At 38.2% G+C, this 20,545-nt stretch overlaps 1 protein-coding gene across 13 annotated transcripts in view; it reads right to left on the bottom strand.

Annotated features, from left to right (window-relative positions):
• LOC310889350 (zinc finger protein 532) overlaps window positions 1–20,545 on the bottom strand; it is a 45,463-nt gene that overhangs the window by 12,956 nt on the left and 11,962 nt on the right. For 12 of the 13 annotated variants that reach the window (XM_083816708.1, XM_083816710.1, XM_083816714.1 and 9 more), the window contains 3 exons: window positions 14,780–17,136; window positions 8,862–9,043; window positions 5,643–5,819 (listed from right to left, as the gene is read on the bottom strand). In XM_083816708.1, coding sequence (XP_083672834.1) covers window positions 5,643–5,819; window positions 8,862–9,043; window positions 14,780–17,116 — 2,696 coding nt within the window. In that variant the 5' untranslated portion in view covers window positions 17,117–17,136. The remainder of the gene's footprint in view (window positions 1–5,642; window positions 5,820–8,861; window positions 9,044–14,779; window positions 17,137–20,545) is intronic. The other variant, XM_083816706.1, reaches the window with a different exon arrangement.

Raw genomic sequence — 20,545 nt, 5'->3', positions numbered from 1 at the left:
AATGGATTTCCATTAAAAAACAAACAAACAAACAAAACCCCTGCTTGTTAGCACGCTAAGTTTTCTCATTGCCCGCGTAAGTTCCTGTAAGGAAGGTGTTAAAGAGCTTGCCAGAAATAGGAAATGTTTCTTGATATTAATTGGTAAGGAAAAAAAAGAGGTTTCTAAAATGCAGTTTCACCTCATATATCTCACATCAATAAAACCTCACTTATCTTACTAACAGTTTTAACTGAGATTGTAAGAGACAACTCCCGGGGAAATAAGTCAGTGGATTACCACCCTGGCAGACAAGCTGAAGTGAATGCAGACTGAAATGGAGAGAATGTGAATCTGCCCAGGCACAGGGCACTATTACAGACACTCGCTATGGGATGCACTGTTTAAGGGAAACAGAAAAGCAAGAGCCTAAAGATTTACTATGCACCAGATCATCTCCCCCAGCCACAGCACACAGCTGCTGAGCATCTCAGCACTCTAAACCAACATCTCGATCCTTTCTCAGCAGAACAGCTCAAGATAATTTGAAGCAAAGATTTTACTGCCAGCTGCCTTCGCTACACCCAAGAAAAAATGTAATTTCCTCAGAGAAGTACTTGCTACAATTCTGTAGTTAATATGTCTGTGAACACAAACTGAGAGCAGGTACTAACTGCCTGATGATATTTCCTGGTTCTGGGGTACCAAATACTTTTCTTCCGTCCTTTAAGTCCTTTCTTTTATAATACTGTTTTACATCTTCCTCAACAACTTTGTCCAAAAGTAACAAAATGTCAAAACCTGATCGCTAACTAACCAGGCAAACAACCCGAGGCACAAGACTGTATCAAAGCCTTGCCCCTGGCAGGGCGCTTTTCACCCTTCTGGTTCCTTGCTCATGGACCACTGATAACAACCACAATTCCAGAATTTTGGTGCCTCTTACTGAGTACTCGATGCCACTGCTAAGTGCTAATGAGAGATGAGTAAAATTACAGTGTTCTGGGTTAATGAGATGTAAATAAATACTGGCAGAATTAAAAATTATTCTCTGTGTATTTCATGACATCTTTATTCGAACAATATCTTGGAAATAAAATTAGACAAAAGAGAAGTTAGAAAACCTGCTTTATCATCTGTCGTGGAACTAGACAGTCATCCAAGTTGGAACAATTTCAGGTCTGTAGAACATAAATTTGTTATTGCAGGCTTACGTAATTCATTCAAATAAACTATGACCTATTATATGGCTCAGATTCATAATGTGCCTAAAGTAACACAAGATTACAGAATGATTGAGGTTGGAAGGGAGTTCTTGAGGTCATTCGGTCCAGCCCTGCCTCAAGCAGGGTCAGCCAGAGCAGCTGCCTAGGACCATGTCCAGTGAGGTTTTGACCATCCCCACAGGTGGAGACTCCACAGCCTCTCTGGGCAACCTGTGCCACTGTTTGACCACCACCCTCACTAACCTGTAATTTATTGTGTTCAGATGGAATTTCTTGTGGTTTAATTTCTGCCCACTGCCTCTTGTCCTGTGAGTGGTTGCTGATAAAAAGAGTTCATCTTCCTCTTCATTCCTTCCCATCAGGTAGGCATTGATACACATTGATAAGGTCTCCCTGAGCCTTCTCTTCTCCAGGCTGAACAGTCCCAGCTCTCTCACCTTCTCGTCACATGTGAGATGCATCAGGCCCTGCATCACCTTAGTAGTGCTGTGCTGAACTCACTCCACTATGTCCACGTCTCCCTTCTACCAGGGAGGCCAGATCTGGACCCAGTACTCCAGATGTGTCTCACCAGCACTGAAGAGATAAGAGAAGGATCATCTCCCTTGATTTGCTGCCAATGCTCTTCCCAGTCCCTTAATGACCACCACCTTGAGTAATGCACTGCTCACTAACACTTACAGGTGCTACTGGCAGCAGAAAGTGAATCTGCTACAAAAAAAATTCACTTATTTGTGAATTCACCATATATAAAAAAATTCTCTCTCTAAAAACACCAGGAGCTGAATACTTATATTTTCTATGAAAGCTAAATGACATTACTCTATTTTCACAAAAGCACAAGAATTATCTGGTATAGATCTAACTTTAAAACTCAGATCTCTGTCTTAATTCAAATTCATACCAAGATACCTAACAGTACGTGTTGTGACTATATCCACCAAGTTTTACTTTGACTCACATTTGAAAGCATGACTTTCATCCTAAACACATGCAACTGAGTGTGCTGATTTGCTTTAAAACTGAGGTAATTGGTATTTAACATACATCAGCTTAAAGCCCTGCCCAAAGTTTAAAGGCAGTTATGCTTCTTTAGGACATAATTTACAATAGCCTAAGTTCAACAAGATCCTCGAGAAGGGCAGCCAGTTCAACTGCCACTGCACAACCAGGGTAGTTACACACGCTCACTAACTACTCCTGCTCTACAGTACACACCAAAATAGGCATGATACATATACTTCTTCATTTTTCAAAAATCTGGGTAATAAATATTCATATATTATCTTCGAATGAACACACATGTATCTCACAGAAAAATACTTTCATATCGCATTAAAGATGTCTAGCATTTTGAAAGCTTTTGCAGAGCACGGTATTTCTCCTTCCTGCACTTTTTCCCTCAAAAAAACAGTACTTGTAGGATAATACATTTTGTACTGAGAGTACAGTATATATTCATAATCTGGCTTCATAAACAAGAACTTCTCCAATATCCAAAAAGAGATCAGCCATGAAAAATACCTTTATGCTGTTCCTATGGACTTCCACTATTTACTGAAAAAACAAAATCACATATAAGCTTTGGTTTCACATCAAAACATCCTAGGTATGTTACAGGAGAGAGCTGACAAAGTTGAAAGCCATCCATTTCCCTATATTAAAATAATCTAATTTCAACTGTTAGAGAATCACTGCATATAGACTTCATTTTTCATGCAGCAAATAGTTTACTATATCTGTTCTGAAACAACCATTTGTAATATAATTATAAATCATACAATTCCAGTAAATGCCAGAGGCACACAGCCATTTACCCGCTAAGCCTAATTCCTGTAAACAAAAATTGTGTGAACAAATAAACAGAGCCTCAGGACTGAGCTGGTCTCGGCCCATTTATGAGGGAGAACTAATAAATCCTTCCCAGCTCCCCTGATTCGTTCACACACACAGCCTTATTTCCCGCAGCACCGCCGTGATCAGGGCCTCTAGAAACCAGGCTCTGTGGTCAGACAGGAGTTCAAAAACATTTGCCTATCAGCATAAGGTTTGAAACTCCCATTTAAAAATCTGGGTTAAATGACCTTCAAGCACTACACAAAAGCTTGAAAGCTTCCTGTTTTAAAACATAAAAGGGTATTGTACAGTGCTTTTCATTTGTTTTAAAACGCTTACTTCATAACAACAAACAGTTGAACTTTCATGGTAATATCTCTAGCATTATAATACTGTATTATATTGCTTCTTTACAACAAATTGTTAAGCTTTCAAAATGTATGCTGGCCATGCGCAGCACAGATAGCAGGTAACACACGACAGGTAAACCAGCAGTGGCACTGGCATATTCGTCAAACAAGAATAAATTTCTTCCAGTACAATGTGGAACACTACAGTAGATAAAAGAGAATTTGAGCTATGAAAACTTGATGTCACTTGACTAACATACGTGAGAAATAACCTCAGCAACCAATTAATCCAAACAAGAAAATACTTTCCATTTTACATTGGTGCTGAACAGCATAAATACATTCAGTTAATTCTGAGGAAAACCACAGGTCCTGATAGCCTGAAATAGACCTTATTAAATGGTCAGACAGTAATCAATGAGCATCTTGAGCCCTGGTGCTGACACTGTACTACCTACAGGTGCTTGTGAAACAGAAACAAGGAACTCCAAACATTGCAAAGACTGGGAAAACCTTCCTAGTCATTCTGCAAGCATGTGAGACAGCATCTTGATTTAAACGAGCAAATTTAAAGAAAACACTCCTTCTCATATGGAAAGGAAACTAATGCAAAATACTTAATTCACCAAATTTATGAGAAGTTCAACAGATAAAAGCACAACTCAGTAGATCTTCTGTACTTTTCATATGTGGAGTATCTTACACAGTTGGTGATCTTCATCTTTCAGTTTTCTGTAATGAAAATCATGCGAACCTTAAACAAGTTTTAGATTAAATGCTGGTATGTCAAAGCCTCTCACTAAGATATTATCCTGAATTAAAACAAGGTATCATTTATCACTGGTGGAAATGTCTGAATTTAGTATCAGACACAGTAAGTCTGTTGCTATTTTGCTAAAGAAAAAAGAAAAAACAGATCTCCTTTTAACAGGCTAGAAGAAAAAGTGTTATGCCAGATTCTTGTGAAATCTGGTTATTACAATGCAAGATACCTTGTTTCTTTCATCTGCTCTATATTTTTCTCGACTCTGCAACTTGTTAAAATGTACTTGTGTGCTCCAAGCAGTTTAAAGAAACAAAACAGAGTTAAACATTTGAGTATTTACTCTGTTCTGCATTCATACCAGCAGAGGAAGAAGAGAGAAGAAAAAGGCCTGTGATTAGAAGGCATTGGGCTTAAGGCCTACGCAATTTGAAGTCTGATTTTCATACGTGTCGACACCTGCAGCTCCCCCTGCCTTGATTATTCAACATTTTCACAATGAAGACCCTGAATTATGCCCCTTCTTACTGCCTTCAGTAAACGACTTTCTGTGTTTATATACCACCATCCCAGGTGAAGAATGGAAACGCTTCTGCCTTAATCCAGAAAAGAGAGATTTTGTATCAGAAAAAAGCTTATATAAAAATAGCTCTGTATTTATTTTGAATTTCAGGGCAAGGCTGGAAAAGGTTTAAAGGCTGGCACCTCTCACTTACCAGACAGGGATTGTTGTCCTTTAGACACGACAGTCTTAGTGAAGCTAAAACCTAGCTCACCATTTCCAAACTTACAGCTTTCCCGAGGACACATCTAGCAGACAGCGGAAAACACCGCCTGATAAGCGAGCAGCTGCCTGATCAGAACCACCTCTGTGGCACCGCAGGAGGCTGCAGCCCGCAAGAGCTGCCTGAGGTCTGCCCAGAGACAACTGCAGCTGCATCTAACACCCCGGCCACAAGCATGCACCCCAACCCGAGGGCTGATGGCACGAGAAGAACCAATTTCCCAAATTCACCTAGACAACTATTTGTAAACACATAACAGAAAAAATAAAATCACTTTTTTCTGCCTTTTCAACCAGACATTAAGAAAATCACTACAAAAGCGCCGGTGAGCCTTAGCAGTTCTTTTTGGAATCACATTATATCTCAATTCACAGTAAAAATGCACGTGAGGTTAAGTGGATTAGAAAACAAGGAGAAGCAGCACACGAGCAGGCTGAATTGTTTTTGTAATTACTGCATTACTTTATTGTAGTGCTGTGTTTAAAGAACTGCTATTGCTATGTTCATGGAAATTTAACCTTTGCCAAATAAATTCCTAGCTAAAACCTCTTGAAAATATTAGAAGAATGACACGCATTACCAAATGGATGACAAACTGTTGATTGTTCAGTACTTGAATTAAGATTGTAAGTACAGGACACAACGCAATTTCAAAGGTTATTAGAATGCAAGCAAGTACAGTAAAAATAGTAATTTTGCTTACTTTGGTTCGCCTATCTTGATACCCGGGTGTTGTGTATAGGCATGGGAATGTGTGCTGGGAGCAGATTTAAATGCCATGGGACAGATAGGACATTTGTAAAAGACTTCACAATGAGAACCTTGAATATGAGACTTGAGTGCCGCCACATCAGAGTATACAACATTGCAATGCACGCAGCTGCAAAAAGAGTGGAAAAGAGTCAGTTCAGCCTAGCATAAAGCAGTATTGAAAGAAATGGAATCAACACTGATTTTCAAGCAAGTGGAAGAGTTAAGCATATACATACAACCAGTTAAAACTACATTATACTGTCAATTTAAAAGTATAAACAACAGAGTAAGAATCACTATAAGCAGAGATTTGCATATCAAAAAGGAGAAAAAAAAGGATTTTCCCAAATTTAACTTCTAAAATCTAAGAGATATGAAGTCAGAGCACGTTTTATGATATTACAACAGAATAGACAGAAGAGTCAGACAAATATTCTATTGATTATAAAAAGAATGCTTCAATCCTCTGCAAATTTGTAAAGAGCTTTTATAAAATGCATTTTTTTTCACATGCAGCGGATTATGTAAGGTACACCACAGTAATTTAGAAGCTACCACCAAAATGGAAAACTAGTAAGCAAAACATTTTCACCACTTCCCTTGTTTAGACTTAATGAAAACATAATGGCAATGATTTTCTGTGCTAGTAATCAAATCAATGCTTGGATTAAAACAAACAAAAAAGTAAATCTAAATTCAAAACAACTAAACGGAATCTCTACAATCAATTCAGTATATCAGATTGGAATTCTGAAAGTATTTTTCAAAAACGTACTTCTGCAATGTTGAAAATTTGTGACCTTTCCGCATCTATTCTAAAACAAAATGATTAAAAAATTGAATTAAAATTAGCACATGAGAATTTCTACCCACAATGGCCCCTTTTATAGTGCCATGCACCTCCAGTCCAGTCTTAGTATATATACCCAGTAAATCTGCGAATATACTGAAATAAGCAATTAAAACGTAACCTGTCAAATCAACAGATTTCTTAGTGATCAGTGTTTTGCAGTAAGAGTTTTAGTTTCAACTTGGAAGGCCCCTAGCTTCTGAAATAATAACTTTGGCATCTATCATGTTAGCATGATCATTTTTGTATAAACATCAAATAATTTTTGGATACTGTTTTAATGCCTTAATGATAGCAATAAAGCATTAGATAGTTATAAATTGCACTTAACAATCCTGCTTTCCTTTTAAAATAGATCTTCATGGAATTTTATGAAATGTTACCCTTTCTTTCTTAAGCACTTAATTTACATCCCTAATACTAGTAAATAAGTAAATAACTAGTAAATCCTAATAAATAAGTCCATAGCTATCTAGTCTCCACTTGCCAGTGCATTTTCTAAAGTAAATGGTCCTCACCTTCTTGGGGTCTGTTAAGCTCTTCTCTGTTCATATAGAGATGAACATTTCTTCATAGCAGTAGAAAGTGTGGCCCTCTCATTGCAGTGAATCCTTAACAGCTCTACTGCTATGGTGTCACCTCAGTAGAGCTGGGGCACATCCCTCCTCTCCCTTCTCCATCCCATTTTGCCTGGATTTTATTTTCTAGTGATGCAAAATCATAAATGATCCTCAGCATCCACCGTTGCATATTAAAACAACTCCTAAGGCCCAAGCCTTCCTTTCTTTGACTGTTGTATCACCCTTCTTGTTCTCAACACACTAGGATGCAATCAAACTTAAGGTTGACATTTTCAGCTTATTTAGTTCAGACAGTTAGCCTGAACCACTGAAACCAAACTGGCCTTACAAGATCCATTGGTCCAAGACATACCATGCGTTTCAGCAGCGCATGTGTCATGGTGATAACGAGGTGCTGAGGAGTTAATGAAGGAAGACCTTAAACTTTCCCAGATGCTGCTTTTCCTTGCCTAAGTATTTTTGGTTTCTTCTCACCAAATAAATTCTGACTTAGTGTGACATGAGATGTTTATGATAAATCTCAGAAAGCTTAGGAACATTATCATGATTCACTGTGAAGGATTTATGAATCTTCTGGTGTTACTGGTGCAGGCCAAGAGTCCCTGAAGATGATACAAAGAGGTACAGACTATTGGGAAGGGCAGTAGAGTGGAGGAAGCAGATGTAAGAAACTTAGGACAAGACAGACCACTGCTTTGGAGGAAAGGATAAAATAAAAGAATCCAAAGAAACATGAAGATTTGAGAGTTGTGTCAGGCCATAGGTTTAGTCTGAAAACTAACTGCCACAGCAGCTGTCTTGATGGAGGAAAAATGCTTTCTTCCCTTCGTGGAAGGACGTCACAGCCATCCTAGTAAAGGAACTGCGGTACCTTGAAGGGGAAGAAGCTTTCTAGTGGGTAGGACTTTAAATCACCCTTCCCCAGTCAGACAGGATGAAATGGAAATGCTTGAGGACTGCTGAGCAAAGCGCAGCTGTACGGGTTGCTCTTCCGATCTCTTGCTGTGCTGCCCGCCACTCAGAGTCAGTAAAGTTCTGACAATAAAACAATTTTCAAGCCTTTCAAAACTTAACATTTCCATGAAATGCCTCTGATCCCCATTTTCTCAGTGAGTTGCCATTACAGGGAAAGGAAAGCATAAAAGGAAAACTGAAGGAGTTAACAATGAACAACCAGAAGAGCAGGCTGTTTGAATGAAGAAGATAATTTTCAAGCAGTGTAAAGAGACAAATCTTGACTTCCCACAGCAAATAAGAGCAAAAAGGACTTTACAAAGTTGTTTTTGCTGTGCTACCAGACTGGTGCGGTATGCCCATCCACATCTTGATAATAAATTCTCCTGATAATAAATACTGAAAACGACTGTTCTACCAGAAAGAACAGCCTAAAATTCAATGTCCTGAAAAAGCTCAAGAAGTCTGTTATGAACCTGAAATTAAGAAAATACATCTGAATTTTCTAGACCTTAGAAACTGTGAAGTCCTGAATCTGACATTTTATGGTTGGATGAGATTAGCTAATATTCTGATTTAATAACATACAAAAGCGGATGCCCAAAACAAAGCTGAATTCTAATGCAGTATTTATTCCAAAATTTGTAGTACTAATAGCATTGTTTCCATGACAACCTTAAACCCATGAAGCTGTATTCTACAAACAATGCTTATGAAAATGGAAAATTACTTTTGAAAGCATAAATTACATATAAATTGACAACAAAGTAATCATAATACTGACCGAAAACCAACTCTTCGGGTATAATGCAGGCAGTTCTTAGTAACATGAGTCTGGAAGTGGACAGATCTGCAGATTGCTCCACATTCAGGACACGTGTATGGAGATTTATGCTGATGAATTCTCTGGTGTGATGCAAAACTGCACTGGTTAGGAAGCAGCATCTGGCAGATATTGCATGTCTTCTAAACGATAAACCAAAATAGATGAAACAAAAGGTTTGGTTCAGCTAGACATTATTTCTTGTGTCAAACACTGTAATATAAACAAAAGGTTAAATGTTGTGACTGTGATTTGAACCAAAAGAAGTAGTCAAGGACTAAATTCTGGATTCTGCTGACTAACCTCATGGGACTGAGGTGAAGAATATTGGCAACGGGATGTATTGGCACTTTGGGCCAGATTCTGACAAAACAAAGCTCGTTCACATACCATTGACCATAGAAGATGCACGTCAGATTATTTAAATTTTATTAGGTGCCTCAAAAGACTACCTTAATAGTGCAAGGGGTCTAAGTAAAACTTGAGAAAAAAACCTAGCAGCTTTATCTAAAAGCACCATGACAAGAAAAAAAATAAATACAGAAAAAAACCAACAAAATATATTATCTTCACTTTCTTTGATACTTGCTCTTGATGAATTCTATTGGCAATATTCTCAATGCCAATAAAACAGAGTATTACCAATCAAATAGTCTATAAATAATTTCAAAATATATTTCTCAGGCTAGACTACAGCATCTGCTTTGTAAAATATCAAAATATTGTGCATTTGAGTAAAAACTGCAGATGTATGGAATACTTCAGAAGCTTTTCTTTGAAGGGCAATCTTTCTAAGTGCAGGAACTACTTCCTGTACCAATTCTTTTCTAGTATTTTGTTACACATAAATAATTAAAAAAAAACCAAAAACCCTTCAACTACATGTTGACCATTTGCCAAATCAGAATCACGGAATTCTTTGGGTACTGTGTGTCATTCTTCGGGTGAAATGTAAATGATGCAACTGAGCTGGAAACACGCTTCACTTCTGCTCGCAGTTGCTTTCCATTACTGGAGAGCACAAAGAGCAGAACCTGTAAAACCATTTGTGAAAATGTTTCATTTAGAGTACTACATCACTAAGATCTCTAAGCAGGTGGTTGACAGTCTGTATGGAGCAATACTTCTGTTTAACTTTTATCACAGAAGCTGCTGCTTCGTTGAGTTCAACAGAAACACTGGCTAAAAGTCAAGCACAAATAAAAGTCTTTGCAGAACGACTTCATTTTGTACAACTTTGCTTTGTAAGGCCTTTTAAATTATTGTTCTCTCTTATGACCTGGAAATTATGAATCTCATCAGTGACATATGAAGATTTAAAAGCAAAACTAAGACTCCTTCGTGGCACGGGTATTTTTGAACAAGATATTTATGTATTTTTAGAAATGTTATCCTTAAGAGTCTTGCAGATGGAGTAATGTGTACGTTTTGCAAGAATATAGAAAAAACAAGATCTCCAGAGTTGTGTTAAAAATGATTTACTAACCTACATATAAAGAAATCCTCAAATAATTAAGAAATAATCCTTTCCCTCATGATAAAACAGTTTCTTACTGAAAGACAGGGGCTTCACAAAGAGACACCCCTTTCTTCCAGTTTAGGCCACTAACCTGTAAGTGTCTTTTAAAAAACAGTAAGGTTCACAGCATATAACAGCATAATCAAAGCTAACATTGTAGAAGAAATACTACAGTGTTACAAATAGGTTTCAAATGAGTTTGCCTTACTAGTATTGGAAACTTTGCCAGTACAAAAAATCACCTGTACCCATTTAATCAATGCAAGACAAATACTAACTCCAGTGCCGGAAGCAAAAAGGCTTTACAGTCATACAAACATGACTATATACAGTCATATTATCCACTCTGAAATGTCAGAGTTTGTCCTCAGTTGACCAAACAACCATGGTCCGAACCAGTGACTCATGCCTGTCGACACTGAACAGAACTGGTCTGGGATGTGAATTTTGTATTCAGCTCAGGCTTACGGGCTGCAAACGCGTGACTAACCATAACTCTACTTAAAATGTGCTTGCCACATTTACTAGCCTTCAGTACCATTCCTAAAATTTATCTTCTGTCATATATGTATTAATAAGTAGCAATATAATACTGGAGGGCCTGGAATGTTATTCGATTATGTAGGAAACCAGCAAAACAAAATTTCTTACTCCAATCACAGAAACATACGGGGTTTTCACAGCCCTTCCCAAGCATTTTGCCTGCAGCACTACAAAAGGAAACCTGGTGCTATGCCACGTAAAAGCCATGCAACATTCCAACCCCAGCTGAGCGCATCCCAGATGGTGATTTTGCAACAAGCAGTCTTCAAGATTCATCTGCAATGCCAGTAATTCAGACTGACGCGAAATGCCAATAATGCTATTTGTTAAGGCTACTGGTTTGCTATTTTGACTTGTAAAATGTTTAATTGTAACTGATTACAGTAGATCAAGAATAATCTACTGCAAAATTCTGAAATTCAGCACATTTGCTTACCATTTTATTCTGGGCTTAAGGTGGCATTAACTTCCAGTTCTCTCATTCCAACCCATACCAAAATAAAACACAGTTTGTGAAAATCATCACCTGCCTGCATTTGAAGTCAAAGTTCCAGAAAAAAAAAAAAAGGTTAGAAGAAAAAATGGTGGAGGTGGAAAATAAAGATACACAAGAACTATGAGCATGAAGGTAAATGAACTGTGTAGTGTCCCCGAGAGCAATACACTTATAGCTATAAGTAAGACAAACATTAACACGAATTAGTCCGGGTCTGTTGCTTTTGTTTCCCCACTAAGTAGGTGAGGGTTACATTCAGCCATGAAATCTACCAGTGAGTGGTCTGGTTCTTTTCAATAGGACTACTAACAGAAAGAAGATGTTACAGAAAACTAACAACTTTATAGGGAACATTTTTTAATTGCTGTTCAATTGCTGTTCATTTAATTGATGTTTTACTTTTTTTTTTTTTTTAAAGTTATTCTAAAAGAATCATTCTACTTTATAACAGGAGTTTAAAAAGAAGTAACTGCTACTTCCTACTTTTACCACAAAGCAGTATGCAATTTCCTTTTCAAGAGTAAGGAGGTAGGCACTAGAAAGAATGGTAAGTTGCCAATAATAACTATTTTTTCTATTTTTTTTTCAAAATCCAAATATTTTTTCCTTCCTTCCTCCTCAAGTGAAAATATCTATTTTATATAACTTTCATGTTTCCTTCCCCCCAAATTAATTGTAGTTTCATAACAAAAACCCAGTGCCAAGCACTAATAGAACAGAAGTCCAATAAAGCTCTTTTTCAAGCTTTTAAAGGGGAAACATACTATTAATAAACACCTGTACACAGACTTTCTTCAGCAAACACTACTCTTGTAGTGATGCTCATGCTAACTGAAGAGGGGACAAGAAGCTAACTTGTTAAGAAAGCTGGAGGCATTGCTCTCACTACAAAGCAACTGCTCAGTTAAGCAGCTACCATGATGTAGCAGTAGAGCTACGTCATTACAGTATGTAATAGAGCACAACATAAACAAAAGCGCACAACTGAAAACTGTTCTTTGATCTATTAAAAGGACTATAAAAAATATTTAAGTCAGCTTTAATAGGTAGTTCAACAAACATTTAAACAATGTTGATTGTGTTCTTTTAAAATGGAACAACATGAAAATTGCTTCTTTTCCTTTCTGTTTTGCAGCACAAGGCTTTTATTTTTCTTTATTTTGTTTATTTTTTGAAATCTGGAAAACCATGGCCTAGTAAGCAGGTATTAATGCCTTCTTCACACCTCAGCTCTTAAAAGACAGTGGCTTTCCAACAAGAGAGAGAAACACATTGGTGGGTTGTAGGCAATGCTATTTTCTGTATCTTCATAAGCTTTCCTCCTTAAACAGCAGTATCTGTGTACCCATACTTATCTTTCTGCTTAACTGATGTTACATTTTGATGCTGTATGAAGATCTCATTGCTTTCCCACAGTAAATTCACCAGGGTAAACAGTATCTAAGAGGACATGCATACAAAGCACACTCAGCAGCAACAGAGCACAAGCACCAATAAGAGGTAGCAAGAAAGGCCAAAGGTGTTTCTACAAACCTGTTTACCTGTCCATACCAAAAAAAAGGCCCCCCCAAAAAGCAAGTACAATACTTTTTTTTTTTAAAATATTTGTTGTTCTCTATTTTTTCCATTTTATCCTTGCCCCATCCTCCCAACCTATTTTGTCTTTCTTACTCACTTGGTTGTTTTGGAGGCTTTCTGCTTATGAACTACCTTCTTAATTACTCATTTTCATAGTACCAAACACAACAGGGGTTTCCCAAGGACTACTGGATCTTACCATACCACAAATGATAATTAATGGACCTATTATGAAAAAAAAAAAAAAAGATAAACCTAACATGCACCAACAGAGGAGTTAGCTAAAAACAATTACTGCATATTGGCCAACTTGAGAGCTGGTGCAGAACATGCTCTTGGTCAGCTATTAGAAAATGTTCAAAACTGCAGCAAGATCTAAGGACAGAATACATTCTGCTAACTTCTTTCTGACATAAGGCTTAAATAAGCTGGCTTTAGGTAGGCCTATCTGTAGTACATTACGAACACAAACTCACTCACATTGCAATTCACTATGAATCCAGGCAATTTCAGCCTAAGTCTGCTAACCAGTTCGTGAAGTAGGAGCTGAGGCAGAGCCACATAATCCATATAATCAAGATTATCTCCACATTCATATCTCTTTGCATCACTGCTTGTACTGGTGGGAACAGCGTACCTGCTTCATGGCCACGTAACAGGTCTTAAGATCAGTGAAGAGATTCCAACAAGAACCTCTCTGCACTTCTATTACTAGCGGATTTCTTCCTAGCTGCAGGACGTAATCCTTTACTCTGCACTTTGCTGGGAGAGTCCCAGGAATATTCCCAGGGCATCCCTGACTTGATCAGTCAGAGCCTGTTTGCAGGCTTTCAGCTTCGTTGCTGATGCACAGGAACAAGCTGCAACATCAAGATCAACTGAATGCTTTGAAATGTGCCAGAATCCCTTTTAATTGGCACACTCCGATGGAAATCCAGCTATATCATTTAATTAACGATCTTAATTCTTACAGGGTTATAAAATACATGGCACACTGATTAATACTAACTTTTATTGAATGAGGCATTTCAGATTAGGCCACACACAAACCATTTTAGAATTCTTTACTAAAGTAAGTTTAATTCATTAGCAATCATGAGAGGAAAGGAAAACCAACACAAATATGTAAATGGTCACATAGCAAGTAATGTGTGCTAGTCAACACCACTTTCTGTTTAAGAAAGACCTGAAGAACACAGCACGCGTACCCTTTCAGTACAATCAGTGTGCCATTTATTTGCTGGCTAGAGTCCCTGTAGGTAATAGGAATGCCAACCTCACTTATAGTGCTATATGAAAATAACAAAAACCAAAGATGGCTCAGGAATGAATTACTTAAAAATATTTCTCAGGTTAAAAAGCGTGCTGTTAATGAGGGTGACAATTAAGTGGATTCCACGGGATAATCGAATTTCAAAGCACAGAGATAGTCATTAAAAAATCTTAAAGGCCGTTATCAATTTCAGTATTATAATGTTCACCTGTAAAAAAGCTAATGCTAAATTCTAGTAAAAAATATAGAATGGAAATTTTAGACTTCAGGACCTAAGCAACTCTAAGAAAAGTCTTATTTAAAAATGTTGACGTTCACTATAAAAGTGCTCGCAAGCTTTTTTTGTGGTTTTAGTTTATGTTTTTAATCATGGAGATTCAGATAATTAACATCTAAATGAAAGAAAAACATATCCAAAGTCTCCTAGGCTTATAGGTGAAACATTGGAATTTAAACATATGATACTCTACTTGTCCACTCGTGTCTGCAGCCTGCTGGAAATGTGTAGCAAGAGATGTCTCATCTTGGAAAACTTCATTACACTCCAAACACTTTAGACCATGTCTACAGAGTTTTGATGGATCTTCGTCTAGTGGCATAGCTGGAATGATGGGAGTACTTGCTGGAGCTGATATTACTGTCCCCGTTATGCCAGACTGTATCTTTGTTACAGTATGCGTGCCGACTCCCACAGCGCTTTGAAGCATAGATGTAGCAGTATTGCTTGAAGGAGATGCTATCATTTGATCTGCTGGGACTGGTTTTAAAATCAGATGGGAACACTGCATTACAACTCCTTTTTCCTTGTGTCCACGAGCATGGGAAAGAAGACTGCATTTGTTGTAGAAAACTAAATTCTTTGTACAATGATTACATGTCACTTCAATTCGCACGCTCCTCCTGTCATAATGCTGTGTCAGGCTCTTCTCAAGAGCAAATGAGTCGCCACACTCCAAACACTTGTAACCTCGTGTTGGTAACGTTATTCCGGCATTGGCAGGGGGACTAAGGTTTGGGATGTAAACTGGGACAGGATTGACACTACTCAGCACCTTGTTGAATGCTTCCACTACAGAACTCTGTAGAGATGACACCACCTGGACTCGAGACACCTTTTTAGAAGGCTGCGAGGCTGCTGCAGAAATTATTGCCTGCTTTATTTGCTGCTGAGGTTTCGTTAGCACTTGGCGGAGTTCAGAGGTGGTTTGAGCACCTTGAGGCAGAAGATTAAGGTTGGCAAGATGGACTGTCTTTGGCACAAGTTTAGCACTGGCAAGGCTTGATGCTGGCACCACAACAGTCTGCTGCTGTATAGCATTGGCAGCTTTTATAATGGCGCTACTGGCACTCTGCACTGAAGCAGCAGATATTACAGTGGCTTTCACTGTAGTATTGTTAGCAAGCTTCAAATTAATAACTTGTGAACCTGCTGTTTTAACTGCTGAAACTGGGAGAAAGGCAGTAGCCACAGGTTTGATAGTGACCTGCTTTGGTGCAAGTTCTGCAGATGCAACTGCATTGGTGACAACTGCAGACTGGAGAGGAGCTCTAGGAGGAGAGGAAAGAACAGCAGAAGTTGGAGAGGACAGGAGAGACGTCATGGAAGTTACCATAGAAGCACTCTGTTCTGTCTTTTTACCAGAGTCCAAATCAACTTCCGGCAACACTCTAGTAACAGTTCTCTTTATCTCCCCAGAGGAAGTCTTGATGGTTTTTATGCGAACTTTAGGAATTGCTGGTGTTGACCCTGCAGGAGAAGATGGAGACCCTTTGCTACTGTTTTCACTTGATACACTCCTGGGACTATCAGGTGGCTTAATAGATGGCTTTTTAGCACCATCAATAAGACTCTGAGATTCAGGTGATTTTTCCATAGCCCGGGGACTTTCGCTCATGTCCTTTGGTAATGGAGAAGACTCTCTTGAATTAGACTGTAAATCCTTACTGGTATCTGTAGCTGCCTTTTTAGCACTCAGTGCTGCAATCGCGGCAATGCATGAAGAAAGCTTTGCTGATGACTTTGCTTTGGACTGTGAAATGCTGGCAAGACTTGTTTCACTTTTTTCTGTGCTCAGTTTTCCATCAAGTATCCTGTTTTCAATAAGCTTCTCAGAATTGTCTTTTAGCAACTTGTCCTCTGCTTTCCGAGCTTTGAAAGGCTCGTAAACACTTAAATTCACAGAGTTTGTCTCTGTCTCTCGTTTAGCAACTTTACTTTTATCTATACTGCTTGAAATTGGGATACCAGATTTAATCAAGTTCTCCCCCCCAAGTGCTTTTAGTTTGTCATATTCCTGCTGAGATACAGATCCTGCCAAGACATTTGCCCTGAAATTTGCACGCATCTCTTCTTTATCTGGAGGGTCATCCACCTCAATTTTTTCATCATCATCAAATTCTTCAGCACTTGAAATTGGGCTAAACTGGTTGAAAGCTGAATCCTTCAATGTAGTCTCAGAAGCTGACCCATCATCTTTAAATGACTTCCCTTCATCTTTACTGTAACTATCAAGAGCTGATGATGTTAGAAAGCCATTATGCAAGCCATTGCCTGTGGAATGGTGGCCATCCTTGTCCACTCCTTCAGAAGAATCAATTGTACGTACATTTTTCACAATGACACTCACACCAACATCAGATGATGAAGGTGCATGAGAATCTTCATCTGTATGAGCATTTTGTTTTATGTGGCTTTCATGTTCATCATGTCCAGATTCAATAGCTGCTTTTGGGTCAACCATGTCTGGTATGTCAAAGGCTGCAAGAAGGTCGTCAAAATCTGGGGTCTTCATATCCCCCATGGTCATGTATTTGATTGTAAGCAAGTCTGTAAAGTAAGCAGAAAATCATCTCAGTATTTTAAGTTCTAATAGCACACACACAAAATAAGCATATGTTCACATATGCCATGCAAAAAGGTGTTATTACACTTCTGAAGTAGTATTTTCAGAAATTACACATTACAGAATAGTATCCCAGTGCAGAGGTACAGTTGGATTACAATGCCAAGAGCTACAGCAATCCATCAAGTTCACAGACTGTAACCTAGTATTTTTATTCTACAAACAAATTTTCTCTTCAAGTGACTTTCTTCCTGTCCACTCTCCTACACTCCCTGCTACCATCTCCCACCCATGCTATGATTATAGCAAGATACCTAGACTTTCAGAAAAATTAGGTATTTGCAATTCCTCGTAAGTCTAGTTTTGACTTGACATTTGCACTATCAACCTCATGAACCTTCTCAAAGTGAGCAAAACAGATGTATTTCTACTAACCGTTCAAGACTAATGCACTGTTTTCTATAAGCTAAATTGCTTTATATGCATTATGGAATATCTGTCACCCAGCGTCCACAATGCATTTTTTTGCTCCAGTAACTCCAACGAAGGATCTACTATATCTGCATTGCTGCTGCCAGGTGTCTCATCGACTTTAAAGACCTCCCATTCTACAACCTCCAATGCAATTTATTCCAGTCATTCACAATTTTCACCATTGTATTTCCTACTGAATAATCTGAATCTCTCTTGATGCTACCTGAATGAACTACGTGCGGTTCTATTCACCTATACTCCTTGCAACAGCACTTTATGCTGAGACCATTACCTCCCTTTAGTCTACTTTTTAGGGTAAACAATACCAGATCCTTAGGGGTTTCTTTTGTTGTTGTTGTTTGTTTGTTTTTCCCCTTTACTGATAACAATTTCCAGATCCCATTCTTTCTGTTCACCACTGGCCACTATCACTGTTTTTTCCTTCCCATTCCAAAACCCAATAGATAACTAAAAACTGAAACCTTGCAAATGCTGTGTAAAAGGAAAGCTAACTTTGAGTGCACTTTTCCTTCATAAATCCCACTATGGTATTTGCCTTTTCCACATATGTTTCAAGAATATGCAAAGGTGTGCAAAATGAATCACCTGTAGAGGTCTAAAAAGATCAATTACAGAAGGGGGGGGGGAGGAACAGATGACCTCCAGAGGTCCCTTCCAACCTCAATCATTCTGTGATTTTGTAATAAAAGGAATCCCGCACTGGTATAATTTCCTTTTTAATCTGTTTATGTTTTTAAGACTATTCTCAATTTCTTTCAAAAAGCTCCACATACAGAACACACACAGGTTTGATACAAAAGTTATTGAGAAACATTCTTTGGTCCAAGCTTTGCAGAAGGTCACACTACCTAAACATAATGGTCCCTTCTAACCTTAAAAGCCATTAAGTTATTCCCTGCAAGACAAAAAGAGAGAAATGAGCATTTCTGAAATGCAAAGACTTTTATATAATCCATGGATGAAGACTGCAATAATCACTTACCCTACATCAGTGAGAATAATAACGGAAAAGAACAAGAAATTGAAACCTTTCCAGAATGCCTTCTCTAATTGTCTAATAAAGCACAATAGGGGAAAAAATCCTCCCTGCACAGATGTCCCCAAAGAGTAAGTTAGCCTAAATGCACAGTCGTGACTGCTTTGTTCTTGGGACATTAAACTACTCAGTTTAAAACTGTCTCAGGTATCTGTGTACCACTGTGTCATCAGCCCTTACCCAGAGTAGATCCCAGGAGACCAGACACATTTATTACATGACGCTGAATTACCCACTAGGAGTAACTTGCACAGGACAGAGCTGCCAACCAGAAGGTGGGCCCACTCAAAAGGAGCCTGGCCGCAGCACAGCTTCGGAAAGGTGCTGTCCTGCTGCCTGCTTCCTCTTGCTTTTCGGCCGTCGTAAAGACATTGGAAGAGGAGCTCTGCCAAGATACTCCTTCAAGAGTAATACTTAAAATGTAAGAAAAGCCACTTTGCTAGTTTGAATACTAAGCTACAGTGAACACCACAGATCAAAACATTTCTGTCTTTGGTGACAGAACCTGGCACAGCAGACAAGGACAGAAGACTATCTAGAGCTACCAGTCTGATTTTATCCCTTGTTTCCATGTGGATGCATACCTTATCATAAATGAAGCACGAATTAAGAAAACACACTGAATGTACCATAATGAACGTAACCTGAAAGACAAATGTCTAAAATGACCTTTTTTTTCTGCCCCAGCTATGTTTTATTCACAATGTAAATAATCACAACTGTGGTAACATAAACCAGGCACGAGAACAATTCTGAGTTAAGTCGCTACCTAGGCTGGTAAAAAAAAAAAAAGACAGTGGATATTTAAGTAATAGTTCACCTTGACTGAACTGCAACTTTAACACTCTGCTTACAAATTACTGAGCAGAGGTTGCTGGGTTGTAAGGTACTTGTTAACATCTTTATGAATTAATTTACTTTATTTATTTAACAAAGAGGAAGAATCACATACACACGTAATATTAACATTACAAAGAAAGTTGTTGTAAGATTTAAGTGAAGAAGTTTCTAGAGACCAAAGCATGTAAATCCACACAAACCCACAAAAACAAAGCCTTAATTGACAGTTTTTCATGATTTGATATACTAATTTGCACTCCAACTGTACATCTATCTATGGATGTGTTTTTGCAGTTACTAAACACGCTAAAAAGAACTATAAAATGTTCCTTGTCTAAAACTTCCTCCAATTATATGTAACGGAGTTTCATTAACATTTAACAATAGCAATGAATTAAGTAAAGGCCACTCACACAGTATTTTATCCATGTATCTTTAAGAGCAAAACTACGTAACAGAGGAGACACATTTGTTCTTTACTAAGAAACTTCATTAAGGCTAATTCCAAAATGGGAAAATATCTCAAAAGAAGTCTGACGCTTTAAGCTGAGATCATAAATTTATCCACAGAGAGCACACTGCATAAAGCTGCAACTGTCTTTCAGGCATCCAGACCGATTCCCGCACTCTACCAGAGCACACGAACGGAGTGGTTTCACCTACACAGGGCACCCAGAACTGCTCTTGACCTTGCAGAGGATCTCTCCCATCCTTCAAACCTGTAAAGCAATCTAAATTAAACAAGAAGGGAGAAAAGGCATGGCAAGTCTTGCTACACAAGTAAACAGAGTTGTAAACCTTGACATTTTATTATTTTTCTCCTTGTTATTCTAGTATGAATTTAAGACTCAGTATATAAACTATGTTTCCTTCACAATTGGCAGGACTCATTAAAAAGAGAGGAAGGTGGCTTCCACAAACACCTTTCAATAACCCTTCCCCTTAAAGATGAAACTTTGCCTTTTATCTCAGATTGAAATTGACTGATGCCTTGGCTGCCAGACGAGTTGTTGGTCTATTCC

This window comes from Anser anser, assembly GCF_964211835.1.
Source record: "Anser anser genome assembly, chromosome: Z".
NCBI classification, from domain to species: domain Eukaryota; kingdom Metazoa; phylum Chordata; class Aves; order Anseriformes; family Anatidae; genus Anser; species Anser anser.
Note: the sequence above shows the minus strand (reverse complement) of the source record. Positions and strands in the feature narration are given on the sequence as shown.